This window comes from Salvelinus alpinus, chromosome 2 (assembly GCF_045679555.1).
Source record: "Salvelinus alpinus chromosome 2, SLU_Salpinus.1, whole genome shotgun sequence".
Classification (NCBI taxonomy): Eukaryota; Metazoa; Chordata; class Actinopteri; order Salmoniformes; family Salmonidae; genus Salvelinus; species Salvelinus alpinus.
The window spans coordinates 113,875,164-113,898,578 of NC_092087.1; the positions used below are offsets into that span (position 1 = coordinate 113,875,164).

The 23,415-nt window shown below is 41.6% G+C and overlaps 2 protein-coding genes across 2 annotated transcripts in view; one reads left to right on the forward strand and one right to left on the reverse strand.

The window, feature by feature from the left end:
- LOC139548873 (zinc finger protein 180-like) overlaps nucleotides 1-23,415 on the reverse strand; it is a 241,669-nt gene that overhangs the window by 195,326 nt on the left and 22,928 nt on the right. The gene's annotated exons all lie outside the window — the stretch shown is intronic.
- LOC139548844 (zinc finger protein 180-like) overlaps nucleotides 19,801-23,415 on the forward strand; it is a 274,302-nt gene continuing 270,687 nt past the window's right edge. The window contains exon 1 of the mRNA XM_071358741.1: nucleotides 19,801-20,415. Within this exon, the coding sequence (XP_071214842.1) occupies nucleotides 20,085-20,415 (331 nt within the window). The 5' untranslated portion in view covers nucleotides 19,801-20,084. The remainder of the gene's footprint in view (nucleotides 20,416-23,415) is intronic.

Below are 23,415 nucleotides of genomic sequence, written 5' to 3' on the forward strand. Positions count from 1 at the left end.
GAGGCGGAGTGAAAAGGGAGAGAGAGGGAGTGAAAAGGGAGAGAGAGGGAGTGAAAAGGGAGAGAGGCGGAGAGGGGGAGTGAAAAGGGAGAGAGGCGGAGAGAGGGAGTGAAAAGGGAGAGAGGCGGAGAGAGGGAGTGAAAAGGGAGAGAGGCGGGGAGAGGGAGTGAAAAGGGAGAGAGGCGGAGAGTGGGAGTGAAAAGGGAGAGAGGCGGAGAGAGGGAGTGAAAAGGGAGAGAGGCGGAGAGAGGGAGTGAAAAGGGAGAGAGGCGGAGAGAGGGGAGTGAAAAGGGAGAGAGGGAGTGAAAAGGGAGAGAGGCGGAGAGGGAGTGAAAAGGGAGAGAGGCGGAGAGAGGGAGTGAAAAGGGATAGAGGCAGAGGGGAGTGAAAAGGGAGAGAGGCGGAGAGGGGGAGTGAAAAGGGAGAGAGGCGGAGAGAGGGGAGTGAAAAGGGAGAGAGGCGGAGAGAGGGGAGTGAAAAGGGAGAGAGGCGGAGAGAGGGGAGTGAAAAGGGAGAGAGGCGGAGAGAGGGAGTGAAAAGGGAGAGAGAGAGTAAAGAGAGAGAGGGAGTGAAAAGGGAAGAGAGGGAGTGAAAAGGGAGAGAGGCGGAGAGGGAGGGAGTGAAAAGGGAGAGAGGCAGAGAGAGGGAGTGAAAAGGGAGTGAGGCGGAGCGAGGGAGTGAAAAGGGAGAGAGGCGGAGAGAGGGAGTGAAAAGGGAGAGAGAGAGTGAAAAGGGAGAGAGAGGGAGTGAAAAGGGAAGAGACGGAGTGAAAAGGGAGAGAGGCGGAGAGGGAGGGAGTGAAAAGGGAGAGAGGCGGAGAGAGGGAGTGAAAAGGGAGAGAGGCGGAGCGAGGGAGTGAAAAGGGAGAGAGGCGGAGAGAGGGAGTGAAAAGGGAGAGAGGTGGAGAGAGGGAGTGAAAAGGAAGCGAGGCGGAGAGAGGGAGTGAAAAGGGAGAGAGGCGGAGAGAGGGAGTGAAAAGGGATAGAGGCGTAGAGAGGGAGTGAAAAGCGAGAGAGGCGGAGAGAGGGAGTGAAAAGGGAGAGAGGCGGAGGGGAGTGAAAAGGGAGAGAGGCGGAGAGAGGGAGTGAAAAGGGAGAGAGGCGGAGAGAGGGGAGTGAAAAGGGAAAGAGGCGGAGAGAGGGAGTGAAAAGGGAGAGAGGCGGAGAAAGGGCAGAATACCTGACCACTGTGACTGACCCAAACTTAAGGAAAGCTTTGACTATGTACAGACTCAGTGAGCATAAAGGTCAAATGTGTGATTTCATGTACTGGCACATACAAGAAAACCAGGTTTTAAAGGTCTGTTCAATAGCTATCCCATCATTACAAAACAGTTGAAAGGCTAAGTCTATCATCTCCTGAGAAGTGGTAACTATTCACATGAACTTTTCAAAGAGGTTTGGTGCCCCCTGGTGGCTGAACCCGAGATCAATGAGAGATCTTGTCAGAAACAATGACACAGTCCCACTTCTCAGCTATCTTTATTTACATCAAACTAAACTAACTGCTATCTTGAAATGTTGAAAACGTGTTTTTAAATAGCTCAGGCTGATACCCTACCTGAGCGAAAAACTGGCACTTTAAAGGAGTCTAATTTTGTCAAAAATGCAAAAATTATAACAATTTCAACTCACAGGTACATTAATAGACCAAACACAAACATCTGTCATCTCGAAATGTCCTAAAAGGTTCTAAACGGGCCCCCTGGGTCTACACCTGGAGAGCAGATGGGCACATCTGCACCAGAGCTGAAATTTCACCTGGAGAGCAGATACTTCAACTCGACAGAGGTCAGAGTGAGGCTCTTCTCCCTGACCTGGTGGTTCTAATGACCTGGTGGTTCTAATGACCTGGTGGTTATAATGACCTGGTGGTAATAATGACCTGGTGGTTATAATGACCTGGTGGTTATAATGACCTGGTGGTAATAATGACCTGGTGGTTCTAATGACCTGGTGGTTATAATGACCTGGTGGTTCTAATGACCTGGTGGTTATAATGACCTGGTGGTTCTAATGACCTGGTGGTAATAATGACCTGGTGGTAATAATGACCTGGTGGTTATAATGACCTGGTGGTAATAATGACCTGGTGGTTATAATGACCTGGTGGTTCTAATGACCTGGTGGTTATAATGACCTGGTGGTAATAATGACCTGGTGGTTCTAATGACCTGGTGGTAATAATGACCTGGTGGTTATAATGACCTGGTGGTTCTAATGACCTGGTGGTAATAATGACCTGGTGGTTATAATGACCTGGTGGTTCTAATGACCTGGTGGTTATAATGACCTGGTGGTAATAATGACCTGGTGGTAATAATGACCTGGTGGTTATAATGACCTGGTGGTAATAATGACCTGGTGGTTATAATGACTTGGTGGTAATAATGACCTGGTGGTTATAATGACCTGGTGGTTCTAATGACCTGGTGGTTATAATGACCTGGTGGTAATAATGACCTGGTGGTAATAATGACCTGGTGGTTATAATGACCTGGTGGTAATAATGACCTGGTGGTAATAATGACCTGGTGGTTATAATGACCTGGTGGTTCTAATGACCTGGTGGTAATAATGACCTGGTGGTAATAATGACCTGGTGGTAATAATGACCTGGTGGTAATAATGACCTGGTGGTGATAATGACCTGGTGGTAATAATGACCTGGTGGTTGGCATAACACAAGCAGAACCCGAGAACAGGATGGCCTCCACCATCACAGCCTGATGACACTGCACCAGCCTACCAGTCTGCTCCAGCCCAGGTCAGAATACCAGCCTCCCAGTCTGCTCCACCCAGATAGTCACCCACAACTGCAATCCTTATTGATTCAAATGGGAAGTTCTTAGGGAGGGAGAGGGAGTGAAAAGGGAGAGAGGCGGAGAGGGGGAGTGAGAAGGGGACCGTAATTGATATTTATTTACCGACCTGACTAAAAAAGAACAGAGATAAAATGGCATTTTACCCAAAATGGCCTTAAATATCAGTGTATACCAGTGTTTAAGCTTACGCAAGGTCAATGACGACCAGCCAACAGCTCTGTAGACATCACAATATCGAAATTGTGGAGAAAAAACGGGGGTAAAATTATTTTTAAAATGTCGAAATTGGTTGTTCCCCCACCATTTACAACAACATCACTGAGCACCATCACTGTCTTTCCTTCATGGATCTCCTGCATGTTTACATATCTGGCATTACTCATCTCATATGTATATACTGTATTCTATCATATTCTACTGTATCTTAGTCTATGTATTACTCATCTCATATGTATATACTGTATTCTATCCTATTCTACTGTATCTTAGTCTATGTATTACTCATCTCATATGTATATACTGTATTCTATCCTATTCTACTGTATCTTAGTCTATGTATTACTCATCTCGTATGTATATACTGTATTCTATCCTATTCTACTGTATCTTAGTCTATGTATTACTCATCTCGTATGTATATACTGTATTCTATCCTATTCTACTGTATCTTAGTATATGTATTACTCATCTCATATGTATATACTGTATTCTATCCTATTCTACTGTATCTTAGTCTATGTATTACTCATCTCGTATGTATATACTGTATTCTATCCTATTCTACTGTATCTTAGTATATGTATTACTCATCTCATATGTATATACTGTATTCTATCCTATTCTACTGTATCTTAGTCTATGTATTACTCATCTCATATGTATATACCGTATTCTATCCTATTCTACTGTATCTTAGTCTATGTATTACTCATCTCATATGTATATACTGTATTATATTCTATTCTACTGTATCTTAGTCTGTGTATTACTCATCTCATATGTATATACTGTATTCTATCCTATTCTACTGTATCTTAGTCTATGTATTACTCATCTCATATGTATATACTGTATTCTATCCTATTCTACTGTATCTTAGTCTATGTATTACTCATCTCAAATGTATATACTGTATTCTATTCATTAACAAATACTAAGATGGACCAAGAGTCTTTTGATTGGTCAGTCATTGGGTTCATTTGTTGAAGTCAAATCAAGCTTTATTTATGCAGCACATTTCAGACATGGATGCAACACAATGGCTTCACAGGAAAAAACAATGAAAATAAACAGAAATATTGAGGATAAAAAAACGAAGAACAACTGAAAGACTAATGAGCATTGCAAAGGAAATGCCATTGATTCAAATATTAACAATATGATGCTACATCCAACCCAAAACATAACTTGTTTTTTAGGAGGGGCTCTGAAAGACACTACGGGGGCATCGATTGAAAATTGACTGGTAACAACTGGGACCTAAAAGACACCCACTATGACACCCACTAAATCTGCCCAAGAAGAGGCAAACAAAAGAAAAACCCACAACAAACTTTAAGACAGGAAGCAAACCAAAAAGGTAGCGCAACTAAAGGTGTTGACTCTCCACATCTATCAACATCTATTTTCCTGACACCACACTCCGAGTGCCCTCACCTCCTCCCTGCGGGTCGTCTTGTCGTTGTTGGTAATCAAGCCGACCACTGTAGTGTCGTCTGCAAACTTGATGATTGAGTTGGAGACGTGCATGGACACACAGTCATGGGTGAACAGGGAGTACAGGAGAGGGCTCAGAACGCACCCTTGTGGGGCCCCAGTGTTGAGGATCAGCGGGGTGGAGATATTGTTTCCTACCTTCGCCACCTGGGGGCAGCCGGTCAGAAAGTCCAGGACCCAGTTGCACAGGGCGGGGTCGAGACCCAGGGTCTCGAGCTTGATGACGAGTTTGGAGGGTACTATGGTGTTAAATGCTGAGCTGTAATCGATGAACAGCATTCTCACATGGGTATTCCTCTTGTCCAGATGGGTTAGGGCAGTGTGCAGTGTGGTTGCGATTGCGTCGTCTGTGGACCTATTGGGTCGGTAAGCAAATTGGAGTGGGTCTAGGGTGTCCGGTAGGGTGGAGGTGATATGGTCCTTGACTAGTCTCTCAAAGCACTTCATGATGACGGAAGTGAGTGCTACGGGGCGGTAGTCGTTTAGCTCAGTTACCTTAGCTTTCTTGGGAACAGGAACAATGGTGGCCCTCTTGAAGCATGTGGGAACAGCAGACTGGGATAAGGATTGATTGAATATGTCCGTAAACACACCAGCCAGCTGGTCTGCGCATGCTCTGAGGACGCGGCTGGGAATGCCGTCTGGGCCTGCAGCCTTGCGAGGGTTAACACGTTTAAATGTTTTACTCACCTCGGCTGCAGTGAAGGAGAGCCCGCAGGTTTTGGTAGGGGGCCGTGTCAGTGGCACTGTATTGTCCTCAAAGCGGGCAAAAAAGTTGTTTAGCCTGTCTGGGAGCAAGACATCCTGGTCCTCGACGGGGCTGGTTTTCTTTTTGTAATCCGTGATTGACTGTAGACCCTGCCACATACCTCTTGTGTCTGAGCTGTTGAATTTCGACTCGATTTTGTCTCTGTACTGAGACTTGGCCTGTTTGATTGCCTTGCGGAGAGAATAGCTACACTGTTTGTATTCGGTCATGCTTCCGGTCACCTTGCCCTGGTTAAAAGCAGTGGTTCGCGCTTTCAGTTTCACGCGAATGCTGCCGTCAATCCACGGTTTCTGGTTTGGGAATGTTTTTATCGTTGCTGTGGGTACGACATCGTCAATGCACTTCCTAATGAACTCGCTCACCGAATCAGCATATTCGTCAATATTGTTGTTGGACGCGATGCGGAACATATTCCAATCTGCGTGATCGAAGCAGTCTTGAAGCGTGGATTCAGATTGGTCGGACCAGCGTTGAACAGACCTGAGCGCGGGAGCTTGTTGTTTGAGTTTTTGTTTGTAGGCTGGAATCAACAAAATGGAGTCGTGGTCAGCTTTTCCGAAAGGGGGGCGGGGGAGGGCCTTATAAGCGTCGCGGAAATTAGTGTAACAATGGTCTAGTGTTTTTCCAGCCCTGGTAGCACAATCGATATGCTGATAGAATTTAGGGAGTTTTGTTTTTAGATTAGCCTTGTTAAAATCCCCAGCTACGATGAATGCAGCCTCAGGGTGTGTGGTTTCCAGTTTACAAAGAGTCAGATAAAGTTCGTTCAGGGCCATCGATGTGTCTGCTTGGGGGGGAATGTATACGGCTGTGATTATGATTGACGAGAATTCCCTTGGTAGATAATGCGGTCGACATTTGATTGTGAGGAGTTCTAGATCAGGTGAACAGAACGACTTGAGTTCTTGTGTGTTGTTATGATGATCACACCACTTCTCGTTAATCATAAGGCATACCCCCCCGCCCCTCTTCTTACCGGAAAGATGTTTGTTTCTGTCGGCGCGATGCATGGAGAAACCAGCTGGCTGCACCGACTCCGTTAGCGTCCCTTGAGTTAGCCATGTTTCCGTGAAGCAGAGCACGTTGCAATCCCTGATGTCTCTCTGGAATGCTACCCGTGCTCGGATTTCATCAACCTTATTGTCAAGAGACTGGACATTGGCGAGTAGTATGCTAGGGAGTGGAGCGCGATGTGCCCGTCTCCGAAGCCTGACCACGAGACCGCCACGTTTTCCCCTTTTTCGGCGTCGCACAGGGTCGCCGGCTGGGATCAGATCCATTGTATTGTGTGGAAGGCAAGACACTGGATCCGTTTCGGGAAAGTCATATTCCTGGTAGGAACGATGATGAGTTGACGTTAATCGTATATTCAGTAGTTCCTCCCGACTGTATGTAATGAAACCTAAGATTACCCGGGGTACCGATGTAAGAAATAACACGTAAAAAAAAACAAAATACTGCATATTTTCCAAGGAACACGAAGCGAGGCAGCCATCTCTTTCCGGCGCCGGAAGTAGTCTACCTGGTTACACATATAGAAGTAGGACTAGTCTACCTGGTTACACATATAGAGGTAGGACTAGTCTACCTGGTTACACATATAGAAGTAGGACTAGTCTACCTGGTTACACATATAGTAGTAGGACTAGTCTACCTGGTTACACATATAGAAGTAGAACTAGTCTACCCGACAACACATATAGTAGTAGGACTAGTCTACCTGGTTACACATATAAAGGTAGGACTAGTCTACCTGGTTACACATATAGAAGTAGGACTAGTCTACCTGGTTACACATATAGAAGTAGGACTAGTCTACCTGGTAACACATATAGAGGTAGGACTAGTCTACCTGGTTACACATATAGAAGTAGGACTAGTCTACCTGACAACACAAATAGAAGTAGGACTAGTCTACCTGACTACACATATAGAAGTAGGACTAGTCTACCTGACTACACATATAGAAGTAGGACTAGTCTACCCGGTTACACATATAGAAGTAGGACTAGTCTACCTGGTTACACATATAGAAGTAGGACTAGTCTACCTGGTTACACATATAGAAGTAGAACTAGTCTACCTGGTTACACATATAGAAGTAGGACTAGTCTACCTGATTACACATATAGAGGTAGGACTAGTCTAACTGGTTACACATATAGTAGTAGGACTAGTCTACCTGGTTACACATATAGAAGTAGGACTAGTCTACCTGGTTACACATATAGAAGTAGGACTAGTCTACCTGTCCTGAGCACAAATGTAGGCCTATAAATATGCCCATTTGGGGATGTCTGATTGTGAGTTGTGGAGCTTCTCAAAGTAATGTTTTTTTTTCACCTCAAACAGCAAGTAAACAAAGTCTAATCAAAATCAATTGCAAATGAGAATAGTTCCTCAAAGTATTTGAAAAATATTTCCAGCTCTCGCCCTTTCGATAACCACTCGGCACGAAAGGGAAAAATGTAATGCTCTGATCCAGTGGAAATGTTATAAAATACCTGATTACTTCTTATCTCTTTCACAAATAGCCTACAGCTGTATCGGTCGAGAACTCACTGGCAGGGGAAACTGAGGGCCCAGAATATTTTATACAATGTTTCAAGTTCGTTATAGACAGGCCATGTGATTTATAGGACAGTTATTAGCAATGTTTTTATTTATTGGCTTTATGTAGGTTATTTTTTACGTAGTTGGCATCTAGAATTCATCCATGATTTCATAATGGCAATAAAAGTTAATTAGATTTGTATAATTGTCATTTAGATAGAATGTAGATTAATCACAGACAATGATTGAGATACTATTATAAATTAAATTAAACTGTTCCAGTAAAATGTGAATATGAAAATCATAACTGGCATGCAGATCAGTAGAAATGGTAAGATACATTTGCACTACAAATGTAGGTTGCTGACTGCTTGTGTAGCCGATTACCAGCAAAGTCAGAATTTATGAAGGACAGCAGGAGTTGGTTCAGGAAGAGTTTATTCTCTTCTGGTTGGGCAATATTGATGGAATGGCATGAAAATATATGCTGAATATTATACAATGACTTATCAACAGCTCTAACAATTTGACCCCCACAGGAAATCTACATTGGCAATTGTAGAATATACTATATAGCCTAAAACCTGGTTAAACTATCATTATGACATCATGGATGAATTCTAGAATATACTATATATCCTAGAAACCTGGTTAAACTATCATTATGACATCATGGATGAATTCTAGAATATACTATATAGCCTAGAAACCTGGTTGACATCAACCTGGTTGACATCATGCATGGCCAGTCCTTGTATTCATAGTGTAGTGAATTCAGGCGGAAGCCCTGAGCTGAACTCAAACCTGGGTCCAGTGACTGTCAAGCCAACACCTTAAAACTGTTACGCCAAGATGTCTGAACTTCTTGACGAGGTCGCTAGGTGTTGAGTTAGGGTTGATACAATAGCTTTCTCTATGAATTTGAGAGTGGTTACATTTCTCCAGCCCCCATCCCTCAGCTGTTTACCAAACCAAGTCTCTGGGCAGCCATTTTGTTGCTGTTTAAATACTAAGTTGTCCCTTTAAAAAAGCCACACAACAATCAATCAACCAATAAAAAGCTGTAATTCCACCACTATTTTGCTAATAAGATGATGGATGGGGCTGGAGAAATGTAACTACTTTCAAATTCATAGAGAAAGCTATTGTATCAACCCTAACTCAACATGCAAGGACTGACCATGGACTGATGCAAGGACTGACCATCCATGATATCAACATTAGCGTTTTAACTATGTTTTGAGGCTTTACAGTGTTGATTTACATAGTTTCTATACATTGAAGTAAAAAAGCTTATTTGGTGTTCTGATGGGGTACAACAGTTGAACTAAGATCATGAGGCATGTGTTATATTCTTCAAGAATCAATGGCTATAAATAAATAATTTAAAAATCAAAATATGGATGTGGTAATTGCAGATTTCCCCTTTAACACCAAACATCAGTTCAACAACTGCAGAGTTTGTACCTCTGTATTTAAGACAGTACTTACCAGTGGTAATCACGGCCCGGTTTCTCAAAACCATCTTATGGCTTAGTTCATCTTTAGAACCACTGGATGCCTTAAATTGCGTTTGGGAAATCGGGTCCAGATATCCAGTTTCTTCCTCCTCTTCTTCCGATGAGACCGTAAACTCCCCATCCTCCGCTTTCACTTCAAAAACTGAATCCTCCTCATCTTTTACTGTAACACCCTCCTCCTCTTTCACTCTGAACGCCTCTTCTTTCACTGTAACGTCTTCCTCTTCTTTCACTGAAACGTCTTTCTCTTCTTCTTTCAGGGTAACAACCTCACCCTCTACTTGTTTTTGTATTGTAACATCCTTCTCTTCCTCCTCCTCTTTGATGAGAGCTTCTTTCTCCGTCCAGCAGACCGTCTCTTCTTCAGCAGGAAGAGAGTAATTTAGTGAACTCATGGTCGGAGATGTTAGCTAGCTAGGCTAATGCTAACTTAACCAGCCCGCCAGCTGAATAATAACAACAAAACCGTAAATATGAAATGAAATAGGATAACTAACTAGACGACAGACGAGGGTTTGAAATACAGTGGCTAATATACACTAAAGCGTCTAAAGAGCTTTATGGGTTCGGCTATTTTGGCTAGCAAGCTACGGAGGTGGCGGACTAACTGTTGTTGCTGCTGAAAGAAGCGTTCCGTCCACTAGATTATACGTCACACTAACAGCATTGCGTTCCGTCCACTAGATTATACGTCACACTAACAGCATTGCCTTAAAATCGCACACCGCCATCTACTGACTGGAGTGGGTAACGCTCAGTCTGAACCTCTGACTGCGATGGAGATGTGCGACAATGACGCTAGTGTGACGTAAAATATATATTATAATGTTCAGACAAAAAGTTCGTGTAGGAAGCATAAGTTTTTACTCACCAGTGTAACAATACAGTGTGGTTAAAGACTTAGTAACTTAGTTGTGTTCACGATCTGGTTCCCTATAAGCACAAACAGTTATGTTTTTGAATGATCACATATGTATTAATTTATTTCGGGATTCTGGGTAATCCACAGCAGATTTATGGAGAATTGCTGTGGGTGAGTTCAAAATGGAATAGTCCCGGGATAGAAATATATAAATTTGACATTACATCATAAAATCCACCTTTTAAATCATACATTAGCAATTTATGTTTTAGTAACTACTGTTGTTGGTTTGGCGTCAAATAAGCCTCTCTTTATATGTTATTTGCCAAATCTCAGTTTTCCATGTGGGTTTTATGCTAAAGTTCCCTCTTTCAAGTTGGTATCTAACTGGAAAATGCATCTTCTTTAGGAGTGCTATTTTTACCCTGTCGACTACTGATCATTCATCCACACTGTGTGTCTCTTCAATGCAGGTAATTTATGACAAATGTATAAAGTACATGTTTTATAAACTCCAAGGTGGCTTAGCAGTTCAGACGTCTTTTTCTGTTCCGTATTGTTCGTGTCCTGTATATATATATATTTACACCTTTCTTCGCATATCTTTTATCTATTTTATTATCCAAGAACTCAACTACAAAAGCTTTCCTGCAAAAGCTTTCCTGCAACCCGCTTCACCAATTACAAAAAGTATTACTTACCTCAATCTGAAAATCCTTCGTGGAAGCTAGCCAGGGGCTAATTCAGAAGCTAGCCTGAAAGCTTAACCAGAAGCTACTCCGATAGCTAGCCAGAAGCTAATCTGTAGCTGCCCCGAAATTAGCCGGTTTGCTGGCTAGCGTTGGTGTTTCAGCTGCCCACGTTTAGTGGTCATCAGCTATTCCTTTAGCTCGATAATCTACCGGCACTTTTGTGCAACGCGACTCGGACCGGAGCATTCCGGGACTCCTTTTTTCTCTCAGTTTCCCCGGATTCCAGCCGCAGGCTCTGGACACTTGTACCTTGATTTCGCAGCTAGCTAGCTGCAAACCGTGTGACTATTGGCTTACGTCGACCCCGGAGCAAACTCTAATCATTCTGGAGCTAGCCAGCTGAGGAGTTCCATCACCATCTGGACCCGTTTCTTTTGTTGCTGCTGCAGATACGGAACCCCACCGGGCCTTCACGACTGACTGCCGCGACTGACTGCCGACGTTATCTGCCCGAGGGATTTATCCAACTGGCACCTCCGTCCCGACGTTACCTGAACGCTCATCTGAGGCCCGCTAATCGTTAGCTGTCTTATCGGCTGCTATTTGAACAAGTATATTGGACAACTATTATTATTATTATTATTTATTTATTTTATTTTTTCCTTGGGTCACTATATCTATTTTGCCAATTTGGATTGATCCCCTCTACCACACGGAACCCCACTACACGGAACCCCACTAACCTACCGACGGAAACGCACGAGGTATCTACAAACAGACCTCCATCCTATGCTGCTACCGATAGCCATATACCCGGCCAGCTGTCTGGATCGCCACGACCCCAACCAACCTCTACTCACTGGACCCTTATTGATCACTCGATTAGCATGCCTCTCCTTAATGTAAATATGCCTTGTCCATTGCTGTTCTGGTTAGTGTTTATTGGCTTATTTCACTGTAGAGATTCTAGCCCTGCTCTCTATACCATATCCAACCTCTCAGTTCCACCACCCACATATGCGATGACATCACCTGGTTTCAATGATGTTTCTAGAGACAATATCTCTCTCATCATCACTCAATACCTAGGTTTACCTCCACTGTATTCACATCCTACCATACCTTTGTCTGTACATTATTCCTTTAAACTATTTTATCGCCCCCAGAAACCTCCTTTTACTCTCTGCTCTAGTAGCCCTAGGCGACCAATTCTCATAGCTTTTAGCCGCACCCTTATCCTACTCCTCCTCTGTTCCTCTGGTGATGTAGAGGTGAATCCAGGCCCTGCAGTACCTGGCTCCACTCCTATTCCCCAGGCGCTCTCTTTTGATGACTTCTGTAACCGTAATAGCCTTGGCTTCATGCATGTTAACATTAGAAGCCTCCTCCCTAAGTTTGTTTTGTTCACTGCTTTAGCACACTCTGCCAACCCGGATGTTTTAGCCGTGTCTGAATCCTGGCTTAGAAAGACCACCAAAAATTCAGACATTTTCATCCCCAATTACAAGATTTTCAGACAAGATAGAACGGCCAAAGGGGGCGGTGTTGCAATCTACTGCAAAGACTGCCTGCAGAGTTCTGTTATACTATCCAGGTCTGTTCCCAAACAATTTGAACTTCTACTTTTAAAAATCCACCTCTCTAAAAACAAGTCTCTCACCGTTGCCGCCTGCTATAGACCACCCTCTGCCCCCAGCTGTGCTCTGGACACTATATGTGAACTGATTGCCCCCCATCTATCTTCAGAGCTCGTGCTGCTAGGCGACCTAAATTTGAACATGCTCAACACCCCAGCCACCCTACAATCTAAGCTTGATGCCCTCAATCTCACACAAATTATAAATGAACCTACCAGGTACCACCCCAATTCCGTAAACACGGGTACCCTCATAGATATCATCCTAACAAACTTGCCCTCCAAATACACCTCTGCTGTTTTCAACCAAGATCTCAGCGATCACTGCCTCATTGCCTGCATCCGTAATGGGTCAGCGGTCAAACGACCTCCACTCATCACTGTCAAACGCTCCCTGAAACACTTCAGCGAGCAGGCCTTTCTAATCGACCTGGCCGGGGTATCCTGGAAGGATATTGATCTCATCCCGTCAGTAGAGGATGCCTGGTCATTTTTTAAAAATGCCTTCCTCACCATCTTGAATAAGCATGCCCCATTCAAGAAATTTAGAACCAGGAACAGATATAGCCCTTGGTTCTCTCCTGACCTGACTGCCCTTAACCAACAGAAAAACATCCTATGGCGTTCTGCATTAGCATCGAACAGCCCCCGTGATATGCAACTTTTCAGGGAAGCCAGAAACCAATATACACAGGCAGTTAGAACAGCCAAGGCTAGCTTTTTCAAGCAGAAATTTGCTTCCTGCAACACAAATTCAAAAAAGTTCTGGGACACCGTAAAGTCCATGGAGAATAAGAACACCTCCTCCCAGCTTCCAACCGCTCTGAAGATAGGAAACACTGTCACCACCGACAAATCCACTATAATTGAGAATTTCAATAAGCATTTTTCTACGGCTGGCCATGCCTTCCACCTGGCTACCCCTACCCCGGACAACAGCACTGCCCTCCCCTCTGCTACTCGCCCAAGCCTTCCCCATTTCTCTTTCTCCCAAATACAGTCAGCTGATGTTCTAAATGAGCTGCAAAATCTGGACCCTTACAAATCAGCCGGGCTAGATAATCTGGACCCTTTCTTTCTAAAACTATCTGCTGAAATTGTTGCCACCCCTATTACTAGCCTCTTCAACCTCTCTTTCGTGTCGTCTGAGATCCCCAAAGATTGGAAAGCAGCTGCGGTTATCCCCCTCTTCAAAGGGGGGGACACCCTTGACCCTAACTGCTACAGACCTATATCTATCCTACCCTGCCTTTCTAAGGTCTTCGAAAGCCAAGTCAACAAACAGATTACCGACCATTTCGAATCCCACCACACCTTCTCCGCAATGCAATCTGGTTTCAGAGCTGGTCATGGGTGCACCTCAGCCACGCTCAAGGTCATAAACAAAATCGTAACCGCCATCGATAGGAAACAATACTGTGCAGCCGTATTCATTGACCTGGCCAAGGCCTTTGACTCTGTCAATCACCACATCCTCATTGGCAGACTCGACAGCCTTGGTTTCTCTAATGATTGCCTCGCCTGGTTCACCAACTACTTCTCTGATCGAGTTCAGTGTGTCAAATCGGAGGGTCTGTTGTCCGGGCCTCTGGCAGTCTCTATGGGGGTGCCACAGGGTTCAATTCTTGGACCGACTCTCTTCTCTGTTTACATCAATGATGTCGCTCTTGCTGCTGGTGATTCTCTGATCCACCTCTACGCAGACGACACTATTCTGTATACTTCTGGCCCTTCTTTTGACACTGTGTTAACAACCCTCCAGGCGAGCTTCAATGCCATACAACTCTCCTTCCGTGGCCTCCAACTGCTCTTAAATACAAGTAAAACCAAATGCATGCTCTTCAACCGATCACTGCCTGCTCCTGCCCGCCTGTCCAACATCACTACTTTGGACGGCTCTGACTTAGAATATGTGAACACCTACAAATACCTAGGTGTCTGGTTAGACTGTAAACTCTCCTTCCAGACTCACATCAATCATCTCCAATCCAAAGTCAAATCTAGAATTGGCTTCCTATTCCGCAACAAAGCATCCTTTACTCATGCTGCCAAACATACCCTTGTAAAACTGACCATCCTACCAATCCTCGACTTCGGTGATGTCATTTACAAAATAGCCTCCAAAACCCTACTCAATAAATTGGATGCAGTCTATCACAGTGCCATCCGTTTTGTCACCAAAGCCCCATATACTACCCACCACTGCGACCTGTACACTCTCGTTGGCTGGCCCTCGCTTCATACTCGTCGCCAAACCCACTGGTTCCAGGTCATCTACAAGACCCTGCTAGGTAAAGTCCCCCCTTATCTCAGCTCGCTGGTCACCATAGCAGCACCTACCTGTAGCACGCGCTCCAGCAGGTATATCTCTCTAGTCACCCCCAAAACCAATTCTTCCTTTGGACGCCTCTCCTTCCAGTTCTCTGCTGCCAATGACTGGAACGAACTACAAAAATCTCTGAAACTGGAAACACCTATCTCCCTCACTAGCTTTAAGCACCAGCTGTCAGAGCAGCTCATAGATTACTGCACCTGTACATAACCCATCTACAATTTAGCCCAAACAACTACCTCTTTACCTACTGTATTTATTTATTAATTTATTTTGCTCCTTTGCACCCATTATTTCTGTCTCTTCTTTGCACTTTCTTCCACTGCAAACCAACCATTCCATTGTTTTATTTTTATTTTTTATTTTTTTTATTTTTATTTTATTTTATTTTTAGTTTTTATTTTACTTGCTGTGTTGTACTCACTTCGCCTCCATGGCCTTTTATATTTTTATTTATTTATACATATATTTGTTTGCCTTCACCTCCCTTATCTCACCTCACTTGCTCACATTGTATATAGACTTATTTTTTTATTTTTTTTCACTGTATTATTGACTATATGTTTGTTTTACTCCATGTGTAACTATGTGTTGTTGTATGTGTCGAACTGCTTTGCTTTATCTTGGCCAGGTCGCAATTGTAAATGAGAACGTGTTCTCAATTTGCCTACCTGGTTAAATAAAGGTTAAATAAATAAAAAAATAAAAAAAATAAATAAACTCATGAACACCAGACAGTTTATTTGCCCGGTTTTGTAAGTTTAGGTGTATTATACTTCCTCGCCACCAGAGGGGGAGATTGAGTCATTTTTCAGGTTAATTTGATATATTTTGATACTAAAATGGATGACAGTTTATTCTGATGTAGCTAATATGAGACACATGGAAACAATTGATTCATTTATTCTAGTAAATTAGGAATTAGTAGGAATTGTTAAATCCACTATATGATCACAATAACTTTGATAGACATTTCAATAGTTTTTTGTTAGTATATTATAGGGCAGATTAATGTAGAATTGCTGTGGGAGTGCTATTTATATCCCGTCACTACTGATCATTCATCCAGACTGTGTGTGTCCCATCATTGCAGCTTTGGAAATAAATGAATTATCCATCCATTGCTCCTTCCTGTGTTGACTCACTGACTTGAGAGACCAGGAAGGTCACACTAGCTCGATAGGTTGATATCTAGCTCAAGCTTCACCTCATGCTTTTCATTAACTGTGTGGTTGTGTTTTCTAGAGGGAACCCGTTAGCACGGTGGGCTCTGGTGCCTTCTTGCCGTGGGCTCAAATCAAAAGAGGAAATCAACCTGCTTGCTCCTTTTTGTATTGTCAACTTTTCGATGGGGATGTTATGTTTGATACCGGAGGTACGAGGCCTTGAAAGCATTAAACTTCAAAGCAGTGTGCTGATGCCTTATCAGCAGAACGTCATCAATGACGTCTGAAGCTTCGTTTAATCGAACAACCACCTGATTGGTTTGGTATTGGGCTTGTTCGACACTGCTGGCCAACTGACTGCTCTACAAATCACCTTATATCATAAATAACTACTCATTATTATTTAAGCTTCTGAAGATTCATTTTCTCCCATCATTCTGTATGTCTCTGATCTTTTGATCTGCAAACACGTTTAGGTTTTGTTAGTTTGGTTCTAAATGGTCTCGGTGCTGATTGGCTATGCTGGTTAGGCTAATAGCTAGTTAGCTAAATAGCTAACGTTATCTGGCCGGCTAAGATAACTGCATATAGCTAACGTTAGCTGGCCGGCAAAGATAACTGCATATAGCTAATGTTTGCTGGCTGGCTAAGATAACTGCATATAGCTATTGTTAGATGGCTGGCGTAGATAACTGCATATAGCTAATGTTAGCTGGCTGGCTAAGATAACTGTATATAGCTAATGTTAGCTGGCTGGCTAAGATAACTGCATATAGCTAACATTCTTTGATATTTGGTTAGATGGCGTTATGTATTTCCAAAACGTTGGTTTACTTTAATCACTCAAGTCATGAGAGCAAACGATTGTTTAATTTGAAGTTCTACATTTGAAGTTATTTCTGTTGTAGTTAACATCATAGGTAATAGGCTGGTCCTCCATATTACTTCACACGTAACTTTATCATTCTTCTGAATTCTGATTGGTTTAATGTAATAACTCCAAAAATAGAACAGTGAGGTGTAACTTTGCATTGGGAAAAATATTTTATATTATCTTTTTATAAACAATACAAAACATACAAACGACAACATCATACAAACATTAACTACATCACACCTGCCCAGGCCCACTAGAACACACCTCCATCTCCATTAACTACATCGCACCTGCCCAGACCCACTAGAACACACCTCCATCTCCATTAACTACATCGCACCTGCCCAGACCCACTAGAACACACCTCCAACTCCATTAACTACATCACACCTGCCCAGACCCACTAGAACACACCTCCATCTCCATTAACTACATCACACCTACCCAGACCCACTAGAACACACCTCCATCTCCATTAACTACATCACACCTACCCAGACCCACTAGAACACACCTCCATCTCCATTAACTACATCACACCTGCCCAGACCCACTAGAAGACAGCCAGCGCCCGCATCAGCACCATTTTATTTCTCTCCGTCACTTTCAACTTTTAGATAATAAAGCATTTGACCTTTCTTTTGAATTAACAACAGTGGATTGGTTGATTTCCAGGTTTTAATTAAGTATAATTTTTAAGATGATTGATGAGAAAAGTATCTGGGGTATCTCACTGCACCCTCAAATGTCATGTTTTGAAATATACATACAGACAGATTAAAAGTAATTTTACATTGTATAACTGTACTTCTGACAGCCAACTTTCTAACTCCTCCCTAACTTTATGACATCATAACATTCCCAGAAGGATTATTGAGTCATTGTTAGTTTTACACTGAAGACATGACTCTGCCGTTGTGCTGTAGAATTTGTGGATTTTGTCTCTTGTATAATAAGGGACTATCAAAAAAGACTCTCTGGATTGATCACTGGAGTCAGATGTGAAGGAGGAGGTTGATCATCAGGAGTCAGATGTGAAGGAGGAGGTTGATCATCAGGAGTCAGATGTGAAGGAGGAGGTTGATCATCAGGAGTCAGATGTGAAGGAGGAGGTTGATCATCAGGAGTCAGATGTGAAGGAGGAGGTTGATCATCAGGAGTCAGATGTGAAGGAGGAGGTTGATCATCAGTGAACCTCTAGGATTGTGGCTGGGCTGGTGTTTCCACTTGGTCATATATTTTATTGCATTGAATGTTGATATTGTGAACCTAAGTTATATATTTGTACCTCCTGTTTCATGAAGTGATGTCACTAACTACTGCCCCTATATATACAGCGCATTTGGAAAGTATTCAGACCTCTTCACTTTTTCCACATTTTGTTACGTTACAGCCTTATCCTGAAATGGATTAAATCAATAATTTACCCTCATCAATCAATACACAATACCCTCATCATTCTACACACAATACCCCATAATGACATCACAATACCCCATAATGACATCACAATACCCCATAATGACAAAGCAAAAACAGGTTTTTATAAATGTTTCAAATGTATCAAAAACAACAACTGAAATATCACATTTACATACAGTACGAGTCAAAAGTTTGGACACACCTACTCATTCAAGGGTTTTTCTTTATTTTTACTATTTTCTACATTGGAGAATAATAATGAAAACATCAAAACTATGAAATAACACAAATGGAATCATGAAGTAACCAAAAAAGGGTTAATCAAATCAAAATATATTTATATTTGAGACTCTTCAAAGCAGTCACCCTTGGCATTATCTCAACCAGCTTCATGAGGTAGTCACCTGGAATTAATTTCAATTAACAGGTGTGCCTTGTTAAATGTTAATTTGTGGAATTTCTCTCCTTCTTTCCTTCTTTCCTTCATGTAGATGTATTGTTACACCATGTAGGAGCAGTATAGACCTAGTCTGTTCATTATATACATCTACATGATGTGTTGTTACACCATGTAGGAGCAGTATAGACCTAGTCTGTTCATTATATACATCTACATGATGTATTGTTACACCATGTAGGAGCAGTATAGACCTAGTCTGTTCATTATATACATCTACATGATGTATTGTTACACCATGTAGGAGCAGTATAGACTTAGTCTGTTCATTATATACATCTACATGATGTATTGTTACACCATGTAGGAGCAGTATAGACCTAGTCTGTTCATTATATACATCTACATGATGTATTGTTACACCATGTAGGAGCAGTATAGACCTAGTCTGTTCATTATATACATCTACATGATGTATTGTTACACCATGTAGGAGCAGTATAGACCTAGTCTGTTCATTATATACATCTATATGATGTATTGATACACCATGTAGGAGCAGTATAGACCTAGTCTGTTCAGTATATACATCTACATGATGTATTGTTACACCATGTAGGAGCAGTATAGACCTAGGCTGTTCATTATGTACATCTACATGATGTATTGTTACACCATGTAGGAGCAGTATGGACCTAGTCTGTTCATTATATACATCTACATGATGTATTGTTACACCATGTAGGAGCAGTATAGACCTAGTCTGTTCATTATATACATCTACATGATGTATTGTTACACCATGTAGGAGCAGTATAGACCTAGTCTGTTCATTATATACATCTACATGATGTATTGTTACACCAGTAGCTAGCTGCTAATTTTTTATTCGCACTAATCAATCAACACATTCCTGTCTTTGTATGTCTTAATATAATAGTATTATTTAATTAAATCAATTTAAAATAATCTTTGTCTGAAAATAAAATATGATCCTCAACTGCGTTTCCCCTCCAGTCAGCAGACGGCGATGTGCGTCTTTCAGGCGATGCTGCCAGCGTGACGTATAATCTAGTGGACGGTTCTTCATAAACAGCTCGTCAACCACCTCGGTAGCTTGCTAGCCAACATAGCCGAAAGATTCAAGCTATTTATACTCTTTCTGTGTATATTACCTGCTGTGTTTTAGACACACTTTTGTCGTATCTAATATCATTGAATATTACGTTATTTTGTATTAGTCAGCTATTGTAGCTTGCTGGTTAAATTAGCACTAGCCTAGTCGCTAATGATAGCTAGCTAGCTAACATCCCTGAACATGAGCTCCCTAAACATCCCCCCTCCTGTTAAAGAAGAAGGGGTCTGCTGGACGGAGAAAGAGGGTCTGTGGCTGAACATTGTCGTGAAAGAGGAGAAGGAAGAAGAGGAAGTCACAGTAAAACAAGAAGTAGAGGGTGAGGCTGTTACAGTGAAAGAAGAAGAGAAAGACGTTTCAGTGAAAGAAGAGGAAGACGCGTTCAGAGTGAAAGAGGAGGAAGATGTTACAGTGAAAGAAGAAGAGGATGCAGTTTTTGGAGTGAAGAAGGAAGGGGAGATTACTGTCACATTGAAAGATGAAGAGGAGGAAATAGGAGATCTGATTAACACCAGTAAGTACCGCCTTAAATTTGTTTTTAACTTTGGATATTCAGAGTTGACTCGTCAATACCTCTTCAACGGAGGGCCCAGGATGATGACTGATATGTCTAGAATCAGACGACTAGAGAGCAAGCTACCCCTTGTTTTCTCTGTACGGTTTCCAAAAGTGACTTAACATTTATATTTGAGAAGGGTCTATGTGCTGACCGCAGACTGGGGCACTGCATGTAGTGATTTTCATGTAGTGATGTTTTACGACACACCGTGCCGCCCAATAGTGCCATGCGAGAGTTGGGTTGGCTACAACAAAGATTATGGATATACTGACAAGATGTCTCTCCGCCCTAACAAGGGGAGTAGTTGTCCACAAAGCGGCACTGCGGGTTGTCTAGCTCCCGCCTATCCTTTCTTTGTATTGGTGGATACATCTTATTATTGTAATCTATTGTTTATGTTCTATGAGGGTTGTTGTCGTCAACCGCCTGTATTCAATGGAGAGAGATGCTAAGCTACTAGCATGAATATGCACCGCCTGTATTCAATGGAGAGAGATGCTAAGCTACTAGCATGAATATGCATAGCGATCTGCAGACAATATTGTTTTTTATCAAAGTTGTCGGTATGTCACGTGTCCACATAACAACTTAAGCATTACGAAACTTCTGTTGGATCAAGTAAACCTCACGTAGCAAATAAGCCATTCATTTTGTTGTTGACCAAATTCGACACTTTCCACATTGGGTTGATAATTGTTTCCACTTGGATACAACCTACTGTAGCCTACTGGCATGACCTAGAGAGATACAACCTACTGTAACCTACTGGCATGACCTAGAGAGATACAACCTACTGTAACCTACTGGCATGACCTAGAGAGATAAAGTTGTAAAGTTCCTGGATTTAAAAAAAATATTTTCAAGTAATAATATTGGATATCGGTATTGGCCAAAAATGTAATATCGCTGCATCCCTTTATTCTAAAATGTATCACAATACCCCATAATGACATCACAATACCCCATAATGCCAAAGCAAAAACAGGTTTCGATTTTTTGCAAATGTATTGAAATTATTCCCCAGGATAACTAGTCTCAGAGTAATGTAAGATCCCAGGATAACTAGTCTCAGAGTAATGTACGATCCCAGGATAACTAGTCTCAGAGTAATGTAAGATCCCAGGATAACTAGTCTCAGAGTAATGTAAGATCCCAGGATAACTAGTCTCAGAGTAATGTAAGATCCCAGGATAACTAGTCTCAGAGTAATGTAAGATCCCAGGATAACTCGTCTCAGAGTAATGTAAGATCCCAGGATAACTAGTCTCAGAGTAATGTACGATCCCAGGATAACTAGTCTCAGAGTAATGTAAGATCCCAGGATAACTAGTCTCAGAGTAATGTAAGATCCCAGGATAACTAGTCTCAGAGTAATGTAAGATCCCAGGATAACTAGTCTCAGAGTAATGTAAGATCCCAGGATAACTAGTCTCAGAGTAATGTAAGATCCCAGGATAACTAGTCTCAGAGTAATGTAAGATCCCAGGATAACTAGTCTCAGAGTGATGTAAGATGCTTGGAAAAAGAAGCTGAAAAGAATAACAGAACGGCACCATTAGAACTAAAATGTGTATCCTGGATGTCAGACCCCCAACCCTCCAAACTGTAAATAAATAATAAAATGTGTCTCCTTGGCAACATTAGAACCTCGGTACGTTTACTGTTTACTGGGTCGAGACAAAGGAATGATGTAAACAAATAATCCAAAATATTTTTGTCAATGAGACAGTATATAAACAAAGGACTGACCGAACCCCCTTTGGTGACTGAATGCTTGTAAGGAAAACTAGATGATCAAAACATTAGATCACATCAAATAAGCCTGAGTGGTTTCACCTCCTCCCAGACTATACTGGATACTACAGTTATAACTATAGATAGTTATACAGGATACTACAGTTATACAGGATACTTCAGTTATAACTATACATAGTTATACAGGATACTACAGTTATACAGGATACTACAGTTGTAACTATACATAGTTATACAGGATACTACAGTTATACAGGATACTACAGTTATAACTATACATAGTTATACAGGATACTACAGCTATACAGGATACTACAGTTATACAGGATACTTCAGTTATAACTATAGATAGTTATACAGGATACTACAGTTATACAGGATACTACAGTTATAACTATACATAGTTATACAGGATACTACAGTTATACAGGATACTACAGTTATACAGGATACTACAGTTATACAGGATACTTCAGTTATAACTATACATAGTTATACAGGATACTACAGTTATACAGGATACTACAGTTGTAACTATACATAGTTATACAGGATACTACAGTTATACAGGATACTACAGTTATAACTATACATAGTTATACAGGATACTACAGCTATACAGGATACTACAGTTATACAGGATACTACAGTTATAACTATACATAGTTATACAGGATACTACAGTTATACAGGATACTACAGTTATAACTATACATAGTTATACAGGATACTACAGTTATACAGGATACTACAGTTATACAGGATACTACAGTTATAACTATACATAGTTATACAGGATACTACAGTTATAACTATACACAGTTATACAGGATACTACAGTTATAACTATACACAGTTATACAGGATACTACAGTTATACAGGATACTACAGTTATACAGGATACTACAGTTATAACTATACATAGTTATACAGGATACTACAGTTATACAGGATACTACAGTTATACAGGATACTACAGTTATAACTATACATAGTTATACAGGATACTACAGTTATAACTATACATAGTTATAGAGGATACTACAGTTATAACTATACATAGTTATACAGGATACTACAGTTATAACTATACATAGTTATACAGGATACTACAGTTATAACTATACATAGTTATACAGGATACTACAGTTATACAGGATACTACAGTTATAACTATACATAGTTATACAGGATACTAC